At 47.8% G+C, this 18,260-nt stretch overlaps 1 protein-coding gene across 1 annotated transcript in view; it reads left to right on the top strand.

The window, feature by feature from the left end:
- UNC79 (unc-79 homolog, NALCN channel complex subunit) overlaps positions 1-18,260 on the top strand; it is a 298,085-nt gene that overhangs the window by 166,967 nt on the left and 112,858 nt on the right. The window contains exons 31-33 of the mRNA XM_033953271.1: positions 6,309-6,458; positions 10,633-11,847; positions 18,071-18,178. Of these exons, the coding sequence (XP_033809162.1) occupies positions 6,309-6,458; positions 10,633-11,847; positions 18,071-18,178 (1,473 nt within the window). The remainder of the gene's footprint in view (positions 1-6,308; positions 6,459-10,632; positions 11,848-18,070; positions 18,179-18,260) is intronic.

Here is an 18,260-nt window from a genome sequence, read left to right as displayed (position 1 = left end):
GCGCATTTGTAGTGAACCCTAAGGATTACTGGGAGCCAGTGAAGCTTAGACAGAAGCGGGGAGACGTGGTCAAATTTGCTTTTTGAAAAGATTAGTTTAGCCGCAGTGTTCTGGATCTGCCGGAGTCTGTGAAGGCTTTTCTTTGTCAGGCTTAAGTAGATAGAGTTACAGTAATCCAGTCTGGAAAGAATGATGGATTGTACGAGGACAGCAAAGTGATGATGATGGAAGCAGGATCTCACTTTCCTTAACAAGTGAAGATTGATAAAGCATTTTTTTACTAAGGAATTAAGGTAGTCATTGAAAGACAGTGTGGAATCGATGATGATGCCTAGTACTTTGCATGAGTGTTCAAGATGCAATGTGGTGCCAGAGGACAGAGGGATGAGGGTGGGTAGCTTATCTAATTTTGGGCCGAGCCAAAGTAGTTTTGTTTTGGTCTCATTTAATTTCATTTGTACGGTGAGGGCCCAGGATTGGAGGTTCGATATACATGAGGAGATGTTCTCAGAGAGATTGGTGAGGTTAGAGTCGGTCTCGAGGAGGACAAGGATGTCATCGGCATAAATGTAAAGCGTTTCCAAGGGGGACAATTGGAGGAGTTTCAGGGAGGACATATAAACATTGAAGAGAATCGGGGATAGAGGTGTCCCCTGAGGAACTCCACAGATCGATTTCCATGGGAGGGATGAGGAGCCATTCATGTTAACTAAGTAGGAGCGGGAATGTAAGAATTTTGAGAACCAATCTAAGACTGTTAAGTTTAAGCCAATTTCAGAAAGTTGGAGAATTAGTATATCGTGATGGACCATGTCGAATGCTGCAGAAAGGTCGATTTGAAGAAGAACAGCGAACTTATTGCAAAAGTGAAGATGTTGGACCTTTGAGATTAATGAGGCCAATAGGGATTCGGTGCTAAAGTTGGGTCTGAAGCCATGTTGGTAGGGTAGGAGAATGGAGAATCTTTCAAGATAGGATGAAAGTTGAGTGGAAATGATGGACTCCAGCAACTTGGTCAGGAGAGGAATATTTGCTATTGGGCGATAGTTGGATGGTATAGTGGGGATAGGGCAATGTGTCCCATTTCTGCAGAGAATAGGCCTGAAAGTAAGGCAGAGTTTATGAGTTTGGTGAGAGATGAGATGGCTTGTGTGGGAATTTTCTCGTCTAGGTAGGAGGGGAAAGGGTCCAAGGTACAGTTGCAGGATTTCAACTTGAGGCAGAGTTTGGCGACCTGGGAATCAGAAACAGGATCGAAGGCGGTCCAGGATCTGTCAGCTGGAATGTGGTTGGCGACGGTTAAAGTGGGGTTGGAGTCGGTGGATATCATAGAGTTGAAGGAGGGTGCTGGTGGGAACGAGCCTCGTAAGGTAGTGACTTTCTCATTGAAGAATTTTGCTAGATCATCTGCAGTTGGAGAGGAGGGGAGTGTGTTGGTATCATGTGTGGAGGAAATGGAGCGCCAGATGTTGAACAAAGTATTACTTTGGTTGTTGGACCTGGAGATTTTGTTACCGCAGTAATTCTTCCTTGCTTTTTTTAGTTCAGTGTTCCTGAGCTGTCCCTACGCAAAATCCCTGTGTACCCAATGCATATCATTTCTATAAAGCTAGTATTTATTTTATTTTACTTTTTTTCTCTATACCATTCTCCCAAGGGAGCTCAGAATGGTTTACATGAATTTATTCAGATCCTCAAGCATTTTTTTCCCTGTCTGTCCCTCAACAAAAAAAGAGGAGTCTTCCTTTGCCCAGCACAGCGAGAAGCAAAAGAAAAGAAAGGCAAAGCCAATGTCACAATACAACACAATGGATTTTATTGAAAGTTCCTATGGGAAGTCCCAACTAGGATCCTGGTTTCGGCAGAACGCTGCCTTCCTCAGGGGACATACCAAACTGATAATAGGATATTACAGTGGTATCTCTATTTCAGGTAGTCTTGAAAAAGACCTTAAGGAACGTAGTGATAGAAGTATTATTGTCAACCAAACTTCTAAAGAAACTTGTCAAGGAACTCTCAGTGAGAATCGAAAGTGTGTACAGTGTTCCCCCCTGGTCATTCGCGGTCGGCGGTTCATGTTCCCGGTCATTCGCGGTATTTTCTGACCATGAACTGCTGACCAGGAGAGGACAGCTGGAGAGGTAGGAGAGAGCAGCCGGAGCACCAGCGAGTGAAGGAAACCACTCGCTGTATGCTCCGACCGCTTCTTCCTGCGCTAAAGTCCGGCCTCACCAATCAGGAGCTGCTTTGACACGCAGCTCCTGATTGGTAAGGTCTGACTTTAGTGCAGGAAGAGGCGGTCGGAGCATACAGCGAGTGGTTTCCCTCACTCGCCGGCGCTCCGGCTGCTCTCTCCTTCCTCTCCCGCTGCCCTCTCCAGTCTTCCCCACGAAAAAAACGTATTTGCGGTTTTTCAAGATTCGCGGGGGTTCCTAGAACGGAACCCCTGCGAATATCAGGGGAGTACTGTAGTAAAAAAGTTTGGCTGTCAGTACGTTCCTAAAGGTCTTTTTCAAGACTACCTGAAATGGAGATACCACTGTAATATCCTGTTATCAGTTTGAAATGTCCCCTGAGGAAGTCAGCGTTCTGCCGAAACCAGGATCCTAGTTGGGACTTCCCATAGGAACTTACAATAAAATCCCTTGTGTTGTGACATCGTTTTTGTTTTGCTTCTCCCTGTCTGTCCCACAATCTGTCTAATGTACCTGGGGCAATGGGGGGGATTAAGTGACTTGCCCAGGGTCACAAGGAGCAGCATGGGTTTGAACCCATAACCTCAGGGTGCTGCTCCACATTCTCACTGATACTAAATATAGTCCTTGGAACACACCCAGACAGTTAAGCTTTTAGGCTATCCAATATCGAGGCTTTTCTTGAGCCAATAAAGGCTATATCTTTTTCCTGGCAGCACTTGTTTTTTTACAGCTACCAATGAGCGGCGCTCCTTGAATCACAAGCTTCCCTCTCTACCATCTTAAAAGCCCTGATTGTCTAGCGGCCTCTTCAGGGAATAAGCGACCCCTGCTCACTGCTGCCTGCCTCAAAATGGTTGTTGCGGCCTCCCATGACAGTCATGCAAGCTGCCCCGGGAAGCCATTTTAGTTGTGAAAACAGCATGAGCAAGAGTGTTTTTCAACCCGGTCCTGGCCTACCTCCCCCCCCCTTGCAGTCAGGTTTTCAGGATTTCCACAATGAATCTGCATATTCTCGATTTGCATACACTGCCTCCATTATATGCAAATTTCTTCCATGCATATTCATTGCGGAGATCCTGAAACCCTGACTGGCAAGGGGGGTACGCCAGGACCGGGTTGAGAAACACTGTGCTAGACCACCAGGGCTTTTCAGGTAAGCTCAGGGAGAGGGAGGTTTGTGATCATGGGGGTGAGGGAGGCAGGGGTGTCATGTTATGGTCACTGGGGGCAAGGGGGGGGGGTTACTGGCACCTTTTCTCCTAGAAAAAATGCATTAGACTTCTCAACCCAGTCTAAGGACATACCAAGCTTGTCAAGCTTTCATGAAAACCACAATGAATATGCATGAGATAGATTTGCATATGAGGGGAGATGGTCTCTGCATGTTTATCTCATGCATAATTCATTGTGGCTGCCTTGAAAACCAGACTGGCTGGGTGTGTCCCGAGGAATGGGCTGAAAACTCCTGGCTTAAAGCCATGCAGACATTCCGTGATCCTAAATCCACATATAACTATATCCATTTACAGATATTCCTGCGATTTATGCATTTAGATATAAATGCGTAATTTATCCATTGTGGAGGGTAAAAAATAGTTCTGTCTAGATCAAGGGTAGGCAGTTCCGGTCCTTGAGAGCCGGAGCCAGGTCAGGTTTTCAGGATATCCACAATAAATATGTATGAGATAGATTTGCATCTCAAGGAGGCAGTGCATGCAAATCCATCTCATACATATTCACGGTGGATATCCTAAAAACCTGACCTGGCTCCGGCTCTCGAGGACCAGAATTGCCTATCCCTGGTCTAGATAAGAAACCTGACTTTATAAATTCAAATGCACGCCTACATAATTTTTTAAAATACTAGCCAGGCAGAATTTATTAACAACTTCCTTATCCCTTATAATCAATCAAGGACCTACGATCCACTGCACATAATCTTCTCACTGTTCCCTCATTGAAACACATTAGTACAATGAGGAACACGATCTTTTCTGTAAGTGCTCCTTTTCTTTGGAACAGTATCCCTAATTACTTGCAGGATAATACATCAATGATAAAATTTAAGGAAATGCTAAAGACATTATTCCGCGATGCCTTTGTAACCTAAACTGTCCTTTTAAGGACGACTTAGTTTTTAGAAAAATCTTTTAGCATCATTTCCCCAACCTTATGGGTTTTACTTTTAAGTGTTTGCTTTTCTCTCTAACAATTGGAGTTCCTCGCCCTTCTTTCCTCTTGTTCCTGTTCGTCTTTGTCCTTGAATTGTTCTTTTCCCTTGGTCTGTTTTAGATTAAATTATACTTTTACTGGTATATTATTATGACATGTTTGTACACCGCCTAGAAGTCTTGAGTAGGCGGTATAGTAAATTTTAAATAAACTTGAAACTTGTGAAAGGACATGTTCACCTGTCTTATGTTATGTTATTTGTGGTCTTATATTCCGCCAAATCTTCGCCAGGTGAGTTCAAGGCGGGTCACAATTAAGGAGAATTTTTGTTACATAGGAATAGATACAATGTAGATGCAATGGGGCAGATTCTGTATAGGGCGCTGACTGAGCATCTCATACCAGCGTCCGATACAGAATCACGTCTGTCTGTAAAAACAGACGCCTTACCCCCCGATTCTGTAACCGGCGCCCATGTCACCGGCGCCAGTTACAGAATCGCGCCTGCCTGATCAAGGGAGCCCTTGCCATCGGCTGATCGTGGCAAGGGAATCCCTGATCAGCAGAGCCAGAAGGCCCACACACCTAAGACCACCCCGACACACCCCCTCCCCGGAATGAAGAAAGGCTGGCCAGAGGAATGCTTACTCTGAAAAATGGCAGATCTTCCCCTTCCCACTGCCCCCCCCACTCCTCCCCCCTCCCTTACTATGCAACTGGCGCCTGAAGTGGACACAAGCACAAGTAGGCACCTGAATCTTAGGCTCCCCCTAATTATGCCAGGGTTTTCTTGGCCTAAATACCAGCGCCTAAGTCCACTTTCGGCACCTACCCAGAAAACACATCCATGATATGTCCCCAATCCTCCCCTAACCATTCCCACTTTCTGGTGTGTGTCCTGGCTAGGTATCTACCCAAAAGTGGTAGGTACCTATCACCCAATTCATTTTGATTGTAGCCTATTATAAAGTGCTAATTGCTTGTTATTGGCGCTGATTAATTAAGTTAAGCGTCTTTAATAGAATCAGGGCCTTACCGCCTACAAAATGGGTGATGGCAAGTGCATGCGTGAAAAAAAAAACAATAACAAATGGCCAGGCAGTAATGATAACAGCACAAGGCCATTAATATAAAAGAAGGCATAAAAGGCATTTTTACAGCTGCAGTAAACAATGGCCATAGCATGCGGAAAGAACTGCGTAAGGGTGTGCTAAGGGCACTTAGTAAAAGAACCCCAAATGTAAGAATGAGGGGGGATAATGTTAAATTTCTCCTGTCATATTAGCCACCTCAGTGGCTGTCATATTAGCCACCTCAGCCACCTCTAATGTCGAGCAAGCACCTTCGTTTGCGTCAGCCGCAATCATTGTGAAATGTTCCTGCCCATATTTCCTGTTCAATCTGTTACCCTTTGGCTGATTTTGTAAGCTTGTGAGGTTGCACTCAGTGGCATAATAATGGGGAGCACGGGGGTCCAACCCAGGCGCCTTCTTGGTGAGGGCGCCCATACTCCTTCTGCTCTCTGCCCCCCCCTCAGGTCCTTCTCACTTCTCCCCCCCACCGCACGCATGCCTTCACTACCCTCCCCACCGTACCTCTATCTCTTCGCTGGCGCTCATGCCAGCGTCAGCCTTCCCTCTGACGTCATGTCCGTGTCCCGCGCCTCGGAAGTTACGTCCGAGGGAGAGCTGACGCGGGCAGCGAGTTAGTAATGCTGCTCGCCCCGGGAAAGTTAAAAGAGGTATGGGGTAAGGAAGGGATCCAAGGAGCAGGGGGCTGGAGAAGAGGGCAAGGGAGGAGTGCCAGCACCCCGGGCACCTCTCCCCTCGCTACGCCACTGGTTGCACTGCTGAAGGTGGTGTATAGACGCCAAGCGCTGCAGTGTGCAAACCGTTCTGCTTTCCGAATTCTAATTTGTACTTTCCCCCTCTCTGACAGAAGAAGAGAGCGTTTTTGACGAATCCGACATACACGACACCCCCACGGGAGCATGCAACAAGGAGTCGCAGACTTTTTTTGCAAGATTGAAACGGATCGGCGGGAACAAAATGGTGAAATATCAGCCGGTGGAGATGAACGCTCAGAGAAGTATGCGCCTTCAGTTTCTGTCCTGTGCGATAAATGTTTCGTTCTAGTGTTTTCTTTTTATAGAACGCAAAAGGAGGCCTTTCCCCTGGTCTTCCCTATTTACATAAGTTGTGATTCCAGCTGGGAATAATCCCATCTATCCACACGCATTCTACTATAGTGATTCTTAATCCAGTTCTCAGGGACTTTCTGACCTATCTCTCCACGATGCGCATATTCAAATAATGCGCGATTATTGTAGATCTCCTGGAAACTACTATTTTATCTTCAAATATATTTTATTGAGCACCAAGAAATATAACACTCAGGAGCAAGAACATAGAACAACAATGGATTTGCACACAAAATCCAGGAAACCCACCCCACCAACCCAACCCATCCCATCCCATCCCCCCCACCCTCCCCCACTCTCACTGATGCCAAATAAAGTGAGGCAAAGAAAAAGATAATACCAAGACCCTAGCAGTTCAGCAGGCGGCTACGAGCCACCGGAGTTAGTGTCGACCAAAAGGGCTCCCAAACTCGTTGGAATGCCCGTCCAGGCAAGGAAGAAATGTCTTGAACTCCTCTCCGTTCCCAAGAAAGCAACGTAATCATGTGACTACGCCAAAGGGACTAGTATTTTATAAATGGTGCCCAACTCATAGAATAGCACTTGGTGCTCATTTGTTGGGGCATCCAGATTTAGGTACCATATACAGAATCGAGAAGTCCTTTTACTAAGGGCCTCTGCTAGCAAACTGCGCTAGCGGTTTTAGTGTTGGGAGCCGCGCCGAATGACTCGCGCTGCTCCCCACGCTTGTAAGAACTCTATGAGCGTCAGGAGCAGCGCAGGCCATTCAGCATGGCTCCCTGCTAGAGCGGTTTAGTAGAAGAGGGGATAAGGCGGGTTAAATCGGTTAGCGCGCCTTCGTAAAAGGACCCCCTATTCCTTAATGACCTGTAGCACTAGCATCTCAAAACTGAGGAGGTTTCATTGTATTCCTTAATATGTATTCTTGCCCTTTCTCTGTGGATTTTTTTGGTTCACAGACAAACGCGCGCCGACATTTGAGAGCGGACAATTGAGCGCAAGACTTCAGCGTGCCGCTTTAAAAGCTTATTTTAAAGGGCTCCGAAGGAGGGTTTGGGGGGGGAACCACCCCAGTTTACTTAATAGTTTTGCCACTGCCTTTGGGGGTGGTTTTGGGAGGTTGTAACCCCTAAAACTAATGAATTATGCCCTATTGGAAACCATAGGAGGGACCTACCTAGACACTACCGGGTCTACCCACTGCACTCATACAAAGACCCACCCACTCATTCACTTAACACACAAACAACAAAAAACAAACTAAACTAAACTAAATTATACTTTCTGGTGGAATTCAGTATGCCATATTTATAAAATGGAAAGAGTGCTTGCTATGCAACAAGGTAATTATAATAAGTTTAAAAAGATGGATCTTTTCCAGATAAGCCCCGCCACCTTTTGCCAGCGCATGCAACCTTAACCAGTGACGTTCTCAGCACAACGCCCCCACAACGCGGCGTGATGTGTATAAAGTAAAGTGGGGGGTTCCCCCCTGCACCCCCTGTCGGAGCACCCAAAAAAGATTATAAAAAAGAGGATATGAAGCTTAACATTATAAAAAATAGGATAAACTGTCGGCCATTTTTTTAAGGGCTCCGACGGTGGGGGGGGGGGGGCGTGAGGGGGGAACCCCTCCCACTTTACTTTATACAGATTGCGCCTCTTTTTTATAATCTTTTTTGGGTGGCGGGGGTTAACTTTTTGGCGGGGCTTATCTGGAAAAGATCCAAAAAGATTTGGGAGCCATTGATTATTTATTCTAATGATCAGACATCTTAAACACCTCAGTATTGGTTAAGATAAAGGGGGGGTGGGAATATGAATGACAATAATTGATAATTGTTAATTAATAATATATGGGTGGGAGGGATGGGATTCTTTTATATTTATATATTTGGAGGATTACAAATAAGATTGTCAAGTGATTAATTAATATATTTCTGAGTGATTATTGTACACTTGTTGTAATTTCTGAAAATGAATAAAGATTTAAAAAAAGAAACAAAGTGAAGGAAAAGCCTCAGTTCATCTTCATATGGCAAAAAGCTCCACTTATAAACAACCATTAAGCAAGGTCCAAAATGTATCAGTTCACTCAGCAGTGAGAAACACTATAGTAGCCCTCGTAGGAACCACCTCAAAAAAAAAATCTAGCACGCCAAATTACAAAACTTCAAAAAATGTGAGTAAAGCAAGCAGCACATATATGAGTCTCAAACACAGTCAATGGTAAGCAGGAAAAAGCAAACACTTAGCTGCAGACGGTGTCCAAGCTGTCTTCCATGCATCCCCCGCAGCCACTCTTTCCCGACGGGGAAACCTCCGTTTCGCTGAGCTGCGTCAGGGGAATGATTCCAGCCTACTCCACCAGCAACTGTAGAGGCTCTCCAAGTGCTCCAACTGCTCACATCCACACACATAGAAGCTGAGGCATGGGATTCTCCAGCAACCAGTGTCTTCAAAATGGAGTACAGACTCCTCCCCTTTCAGTCAGACCAATCCCCAGCCAGCTTCAACCAAAGAACGCCACCCACTCAATTCGGGCATTCAGCCCAGCTGGGTGGACGGTTTGTAGATTGTAGATCCATCTTTGTTCCCTCTGACGTAGCTGAATTCTCCAGTCACCACATCTCTCCTGCTGCGATCGCGATCCACCCCCCCCCACCCCCGAACCAATACCGGCAATAGGGAGCCCAACCTCTCCTGCCGAGGTGCGAGCCCTACGACCCCCCCCCCCACCCTCCTTAAAATACGGGCAGGAGGGAGCCCAATCCCTCCTGCCCATGGTGACCCCCACTCCCCCTATAATATGGGCAGGAGGGATCCCAGGCCCTCCTGCCCATGGCGCATCCCCCCCCGCGCATGCCCCCGAACCCCTGATTGGCCCACCAACCCCCAGTCGCCCCCCCCCGAACCACTGAGCCCCTGACCATCCCCCCATCCCTGACACCCCTCTTGACTTTCTGTAAGTTGGACAGACAAATGGGTCCCAAGCCCGTCCACCCGGCAGGCACGCCATCCTCCGAATGGTGGGCTTAAGGACCTGATTGGGCCAGGCACTTAAGGCCCTGCCCACAGGAGGGGCCTTAGGCGCCTGGGCTAACCGGAATTAGCCCAGTTGCCTTAGGCCCCTCCTTTGGTCAGGGCCCTAGGCACATGGGGCCAAGCCAGCCCAGGGGCCTAAGGCTTGATTGGCCTATGGCCCATAGGAGGGATGGGTTGCTGTTAAACTTATTGCGGCAGGGAGAACCCTTGCTGCGATAAGCTCAGCGTCTGTAATATGGTCATTGGTTAGAGAATTGGGTTCTTTTTTAGGCGGGCTTAGGTGCGATTCTTTGTAGGACGCCCTTGTGCTCTGAGACCGGGCGTCCTATACAGAATCCAGGCTTCACTGTGGTGAGGTTAAGCCCCACCAGCTGCACGCTTTCCAATTCAGCCTAGTGGGGTCCTGTCCCCAGAGAAGAATACAGATTACTAGCTAGTGCTGATGCTTGCTGATTTTTCCAGCTCTATTCTGAGGAGGGGGGGTGGCGGGGAAGAGACGCCGCTCATCCCCGCTACGCCACTGCTTGTCATGCTGGATAGAATTTTTTTTTTTCATAGAAATAATTAGTTTATTCGGGACTATTTGCTGAGCCATAATTTGGCCTTCTGTAATAGAAATAGTGTTTTCGTTTTCTATTTATTTACAACTTGTAATTGTGTGGGTAGAACCAATAGAAAATCGATGCCTGTGTTGCTTTAATGAAGGCCCTCACAAACACAATCTAATCTAATCTGAGATTTATGAGTCGCACAATGCCTACACAGGTTCAAGGTGACTTACATAACAATTTATGGAGAACAGACTAATACAGAGCAAGGTTGCTTAGAGAAACAATTGTAGCAAAAGGACATTCTAGAGACACATTATAAGACTTTTGGGATTCTTTGAGGTAGAGGTAATTTGGTACCGTTCAGAGGATGAACATTTAGGGGAGATACAGCTAGAGAGCTAATGACTCTGAGACAGATAATTTCATCCAGAAGTTGATGTCTTTTATGAACTGCGTATTGTTATGACTATAAGGAAACCAAAGATGTGTTTTCTGTTTTCATTAGGTGAAATAGAACTGGCCGAATATAGAGAAACAGGAGCACTGCAAGATAGCATCCTGCGATGTGTGAGGGAAGAAAGCATACAGAAAAAGAAACTTCGTTCTCTAAAGCAAAAATCTCTCGACATAGGGAATGCCGACTCCCTCTTGTTCACTTTAGACGAGCATCGTAGGAAGTCGTGCATTGACCGTTGTGAGTTAGGGCATCCCACTGTGTCTGTGTATAGCACACATAGGCAAAATGACTGTGGCCGACCCAGGCAGAATTCCTCCAACAGAACTGAGACCGGGGACATGGAGCAGAGTACTCTGGCCAGAGAAAGTCTTCCGGAGACCAGGAGACCTGTTATCCCTGAAGTCAGATTAAGTTGCATGGAAACGTTTGACGTGAAAGTTGACTCTCCCGTGAAGCCTCCCAGTCCTAGAGAAGACTTAGACCTCATAGACTTGTCCTCTGATTCAACATCGGGCCCTGAGAAACAGTCGGTGCTTTCAACCTCGGACAGTGACTCCTTGGTCTTTGAACCCCTCCCACCCCTGAGAATAGTGGAGAGCGATGATGAGGAATATGAAAGCTTGAACCAAACCAATGATGAGGTCTCTGGGAAAACTGTTATATCTCCTTGCTTGACTCCAACCAGTGCCTCCATGTGCAGTCTGAGCATGACTCCGCTCGTGCAAGTCAGTATTGAAGACTGCTCTAAAGACTCTTCTTCAAAGGAGGCGATCCATAATCCAGAGTTGGGAAAGGAACTATCTCCTGGCGATCCCGAAGATCAAAAGGACTTGGAAGAGTTGGCCAAGCCAGAAGATTTTCAAGACTTGTCTTGTGGGAGCCCTCTAACGCTGAAACAAAAGAGAGACCAGCTTAGAAAATCTTCTGCCCTCCCTGAAATGTCTGTTGACGATGAGTTTACGAACACAGAGGAGGACATGATGCCTGACGAGCCTGTCCTCGGTTATGGTGTGAAAACTGTATTGATCAAGGTTCCTGAGGATGTTGAAAATCAAACAGAGAGTGAGAAGCCTGATGCCAGCACAGAGTCGGACACAGAGCAAACTGCAGAACAGAAGGAGGAAGCTGAGGAATCTGAATTTAAAATTCAGATTGTCCCCAGGCAGAGGAAGCAAAGGAAGATTGCTGTGAGCGCCATCCAGAGAGAGTATCTTGACATTACTTTTAACATTCTTGATAAACTGGGTGAGCAGAAAGACGCAGGTAAGCCCCACATAGATGTGCCCTCTCTGCTGCTTTTTCCTCCTTTTATGCTTCAATGCAAGATTTGTGTATTAGTCAGTGAGGGAGGCTTAATATGCTAAACTGGTTACAAGCGCAATGACCCGGTGACAGAATTTGTCCCCATCCCCACGGTTAACCTCAGAAAACTGGCCCCCATGTCATTCTTTAAGGAGAGAGGGGAGAATCAGAGTATGAATGGGCCCAGACACTGACCCTCGAGCCTTGCATTGAAGAATGCTGGTGTAGAAAGACTGAGGTTGAGATAGACGCTAAAGAATGACAGTCTGGTATCCGGAGCAGATATTATGATGTCATAATGTCTCATTCCACCAATAAGAGCCAAGCTGATCAGTGATGTCACAATGGCTTCATTATCTTATACTTAGCTCATATAAGAATCGGAGTATTAATGGGCACAACCACTGACCCTCAGGCCTTGCATTGAAGAAAGCCTCGGTTGAGATAGATGCTAAAGAATGAAATGGGATGGATTTCCGCAGGGATGGAGAAGAATTCTGTTACCGTGTCATTCTGTACATTTTGTATGGCAAATCAATGCAAGTTTCATCTTTATATGATATGCTGCCCTCCAAAATTAGGGATGCTTTCACTAAGATGCAGTTAGAAATGGACGTAGTGAGGCCGATATTCACCACTGTTTAGCCAGCTGGGAGCCGTTCCCAGCCAGTTGAACACCACACAGCCTGGTGATATTCAACGGGAGAGAGCTGGCAATCTCCCGCTGAATATCCAGCTTGTTGGATTGGCTGGTGACCGGCTAGCCAGTCACCACCACTATTCTGCAGTTCACCGGCTAAATTTGGCGGCCAGACAGAGCCACCTAAAATTCTAGTCTGTCTTTGGCCGTTAAGACTTAGCCAGCTAGCTGGCTATGTCTTGGTCAACCAAAAATAGGCTGGAAATTCAGTGCCAGTCGCCAGATACGGCGCCGACATTAACTTTCCAGTATTGCCGCGGACTGTGGAAGATCACTGTCTATCTCCCACGGTCCGAATATCGGGTGGAGTGTGCTTTAACACAGGACTTTCCTGTTTGCTAAGCCCATTTTTAGCTCATCCCTAAAACAGAGGGGTTTTTTTTCATGCTTTTCTTTGCAGGTCCCGTAGAAATTTTTTCATTAGCAGATAGAACTCGCAAAAAAATTAAGGTGGGAGCAGTTACCACTAGTAGCATAGTAAGGGGGAGGCGAGGGGGGAGGTCTGCCCTGGGCGCCATGTTGGTGGGGGCGCCTCCCCTCCTCTTCCCATTCCTCCCCTCCACGTGCGTGCCTCCTTCCCTTCACCCATACCTCTAGTCGACATTGTTGTTTGGGGTGGTTATCAGCGTGCCCTTTGTGCCCCCGTCGGCCCTCCCGCCGACGTCGCTTCTGGGTGCCGCGCATAGGACGTGACGTCAGAGGGAGAGCCGACGGGGTCGCGAGGAGCATGCCGTCGACGGCCACGAGCAACAACTTCAACTAGAGGTACAGGGGAAGGGGCAAGCGGGATTAGGGCAGGTGCGGCGGAGCGGAGACGAGGGTGGGGGAGGGGTGCCACTGCTCACCACTTCCTACTTATGAGGCATTACGTGCTCCCACATTAACTAAGGGGTCCTTTTTGCTAAGGTGCGCTAGCCGTTTTAGCGCTCGCTGAAACGGCTAATGCGCCTCAGTAAAAGGATCCCTAAGTGTTAGGGCCTGATTCTATATATGGCCGCTCTTTACAGAATCACGCCCAGCGGCGCCTAAACAGCTCCCAGCCAGGGTTTTTCTGGGCCTAATTTACTGACACCTAACACAGACGCCTAGCGATGCCTAAGTCAACCGCGCTTATTCTCCGCCCCTAGCCACGTCTACTTTTTAGGTAAGCATCTTAGGTGTTGTTAGGCACCGTGCGGAATTCTGCTCAAAACTGTAATTAATTAATCGTTTTTCTTTTTTTGGGGGGAGGGGAGAAAGTTTTTAATGGGGTGGTCAGTGCGTTGCAAACAGAGAAATTACTGCGAAACACTTTTCCACATCTTGTGGGTTTTTGTTTTTATTTTAATTGAAATTTAACAATTTCAACAAGATAAACTCTTGTATAAGAAATACAGAAAGAAACTCAAATAATTAAAGAAATTTTCAGATAACATAAGAATTGCTATCTTCCTTAGACCCCCAATAACAAGGAGAGCAAATCTTGGTAAAGAGAAGAGAATCATATTTAAGACCTCCCCCCAAAATAAGGAAAAGGCTTAACGGAAGGTCCCAATATCCATAAGAGCGCTTCTTAATCTCTCCCAAACATTCACGTCCAGGGCAGGATTAATTCTTCGAGGGCCCCTAGGCACACAAATACACTGGGCCCCCTGGCTCTGCCCCGCCCATGCCCCGCCCCCATTTATCTGTTTTCTTCTTTACTTCTTTATTTCCACTTGTATTTCTTCTTTTTTTTTAAATTCAAAACAACGATTAGTATACCAGTGCACAGTTTTTTCTTCTATGCATCCCCCAAACATCTCTGAACAAATCCCCCTTCCTTCCCTTCCCACCTACTTACCCAGGAATTTAACTCTGAACCCTTTCCATGCACATATGAAAGTGTTCAAATATTTGTAAAGCAGTAATACTATCCGAAATATAAGTCTATATTAATAACCAAGTTTGCATCTCCTCTCAACTGCCTCACTCTACGTCAACTGTAGCACTGCCGATCTTTCCAGGGGAGGGCCCAGCGCTGCCAATCTTTCCCGGGGTGCCCGCGTTGCCAAGGGAAAAAAACCCCCCTAAAACGAGTCCTCTGTTTCATCGGGCCCCCCTGAAAACTTCAGGCCCTAGGCACGCGCCTAGTTGGCCTATTGGTTAATCCTGCCCTGTTCACGTCACCACCTTCTTTATATCCAAGAATGTTCTCGGTTGTTCTGGGGCATAGAAGACGTATTTCATTCCCAAGTACTTAATCATGCACTTGCACGGATATGAGTACCAATGCTCAGTGCCTCAGATCTCATTGCAAGAAATAATTTCCTTCTTTCTTGTGTTTGGCGAGTTGCATCGGGAAACATCCAAACTTCAGCCTATTGGGAACCACAAGAACAAGGGGACACTCGGAGAAATTGAAAGGGTTTAGAACCAATGCTGGGAAATTCTTTTTCACTCAGAGGGTGGTGGGCACCTGGAATGCGTTTCCGGAAGTTGTGATAGGACAGAGTACATTACGGGGTTTCAAAGAAGGATTGGATAAATTCCTGAAGGATGCGGGGATGGAGGGATATAGGTAGAAACATAGAAACATAGAAAGATGACGGCAGAAAAGGGCTATAGCCCATCAAGGTAGAGGTAGAGATAGGATTATGAAAGGGTACAGATTGAAGGATAAAGGGGGCTGAAGGGTTTTAGACAAAGGATCACCTTACAGGTCATGGACCTGATGGGCCGCCGCGGGAGCGGACTGCTGGGCGCGATGGACCTCTGGTCTGACTCAGCGGAGGCAACTTCTTATGTTCTTACCATAGAACAATGCTTGTGAATTCCGACAATACAATTTAAATATAGCACTAACGTCTTGCTCGAATACTAGAGAAACCAATAAAGTGGCTCTTTCGGATGTTTCAGATATGCAGTGGTACCTCGGTTTACGAGAGCACCGGTTTGCGAGTGTTTTGCAAGACGAGCAAAACATTTGCAAAATTGGTGCCTCGGAAACCGAGCATGGCTCGATTTACGAGCACCCCCTCCGCAATCCGGCACCCCCCCCTGCGATCCGGCACCCCCCCTGCCTCGAACCGACACCCCCCCGACACGATTGGGCACCCCCCGCTACGATCCGACCCCCCCTCCGCCACGATTGGGCACCCCCCCGCCACTATCCGACCCCCCCCCCGACACAATTGGGCACCCCCTGCCGCTTCTTACCCTCATCTGGGCACTCTTAAAAATCGGCCTTCTCCTCTGCTGGGCCTTGAGCATCTGAGCATGCTCAAGGCCTGCCAGTTCACGTTCTGAACGTGAACGTGAACTCGCAAGGCCCAGCAGAGGAGAAGGCCGATTTTCAAGAGTGCCCAGATGAGGGTAAGAAGCGGCGGGGGGGTGTCCAATTGTGTCGGGGGGATGTCGGATCGTGTCAGGGGGGTCGGATCATGGCGGGGGGGGCCCAATCGTGTCGGGGGGTTCGGATCGTGGCGGGGGGGTGCCGGTTCGAGGCAGGGGGGGTGCTGGATCTCAGGGGGGGGGCCTGATCGTGGGGGGGGCCTTCGAGGGGAGCAATGCTGGTTCTCAGGGGGGGGGGGGGAACGCATCAAAGCGAGTTTCCATTATTTCCTATGGGGAAACTCGCTTTGATAAATGAGCATTTTGGATTACGAGCATGCTCCTGGAACGGATTATACTCGTAATCCAAGGTACCACTGTACTTGTTTCAAGCAATTGGTTTTTTTTCCCCCCGCCCATGCTAAGCATGTGTTAGGATGTAACACTCTTTAGTAAAAGGGGCTCTGAATGAGATAACCCTAAAATCTCAAAGATGCAAAGGTGCTATTCGATAACATATAGGTCCTCATACTAAGGTGCGGTAGCCATTTAAGCAAGCGCTAAATGTTAGCGCATGCTAAACGCTAATGCGCGCTAACGTGTCCATTAAATCCTATAGACGCGTTGGCATGCGCGCACGCTGAAAGGCTACCGCGCCTTCGTAAAAGGCCCCCATAGTGTTTCTCCAGACGGACCTGGAGTACCCTTGGTTTTCAGGATATCCACAATATTCATAGCGGTTATCCTGAAAACCAGACTCCAGGAGCGTCTTACACAGCACTGGCGCTGCGTAAAAGAGAAACGCCCTGGTAGAGCTACAGATCTCCAGGGGTTCTCAACCTAGTCCAGGGTTGCCAAATGTCGGTCCTCGAGGGCCGCAATCCAGTCGGGGGTTTTCAGGATTTCCCCAATGAATATGCATGAGATCTATTAGCATACAACTGAAAGCAGCGCATGCAAATGGATCTCATGCATATTCATTGGGGAAATTCTGAAAACCCGACTGGATTGCGGTCCTCGCGGGCCGACATTTGACACTCCTGACCTAGTACTTGAGACCAGTGACGTAGTAAGAGGGAGGGGGTGGGGCGGTCCACTCCGGGCGCCGGCACCCAGCCACCTCTCTGCCCCCGCTGTTCTTTCCTCGCCACCCCCCTACTGTGCGTGCTCTCCCATTCCCTTCCCCCGCACCTCGTTAACATTCCTGGTGAAAGCAGCACCACCTAGGTCAGAGGAAGGGCCGACGAGCAGCGGATTGGGGGTTGCTCATGCCGGGAACGCCAAAGACGTATGGGGGGAAGGGAAGGTACGCGCGCGCCACAGGAATGGGCAGGGAAGGAGCGGATGGAGGCGGGAGGGTAGAAAAGAGGCAGGGGAGGGGTACCACCGCCCCGGGTGCTTCTCACCCTTGCTACGCCACTGCTTGGGACACACTCAACTAGTCGGGCTTTCAGGATATTCACAATGAATATGGCTGAGCGACATCTCTGCGCGCCCCCCCCCCCCCCGATTTTATGTAAATCTATCTCATGCATATTCATTTTGAGTACCCTGAGAATTTCACCAGCTCGCTGTGTCCCAAAGATTAACGTGAGAATCCCTTATTACAATCTGTTTTCCTGATCAATAACAATCCTGTGCCTCTCTTTTATTTCTCTCCAGTTTGGTCACTTGATTCACCTCTAGTCTTTTAGGCCTCTAGAGGACAAATATCTCCAGATCACTGGTATAGTAAGGGGGATTTGGGAGGCCCATCCTCGTCTCTGCCCCTCCTCCTTCCTGACCCACCCTATCGCACGCGTGCGCCGCTTCCCTTCACTTGTACCTCTTTCATTTTTCCTGCGTGAGAAGCATTACATACTTGCTGCCCGCGTCGGTGTCACCTTTCTGATGTCACTTCCGGGCCCTGCACCTAGGAAGTGACATCAGAGGGATGGCCGACATGATGCGGGCAGTGAGTTTGTGCTGTTGCTCTCACCTGGAAAATTAAAAAGGCAGGGGGGAAGGGAACGGGGCGCATACGCGGGGGGGGGGGAGGTCGGGAAGGAATGGGGGGTTGGAGAAGAGGGTGGGGGAGGGGCGGAACTTACCCTGGCTATGCCACTGCTGCAGATATCGGCGGTAGATAGAGAAATTCAGTCATTGTCTAATTGGTGTACAATATTGAAACCCAAGCACCTTTTTGCTTTGCAGAACCAGCCAACAAAGCACTTTCGGTTCTGGAAATGCCACGAGAATCTTCCTCGGCTCCAACATTAGAAGCTGGGATACCAGAAACGAGTAGCCATTCATCCCTGTCAAGTAAGTTTCCCCTTGATGCAAGAATACATTCATGTGTATTTAAATTTGATATATTTGATATGATATAAATTAATATCTGAAT

This window comes from Geotrypetes seraphini, chromosome 7 (genome assembly GCF_902459505.1).
Source record: "Geotrypetes seraphini chromosome 7, aGeoSer1.1, whole genome shotgun sequence".
Lineage (NCBI taxonomy): Eukaryota > Metazoa > Chordata > Amphibia > Gymnophiona > Dermophiidae > Geotrypetes > Geotrypetes seraphini.
This window is presented reverse-complemented; position numbering and strand designations above follow the sequence as displayed.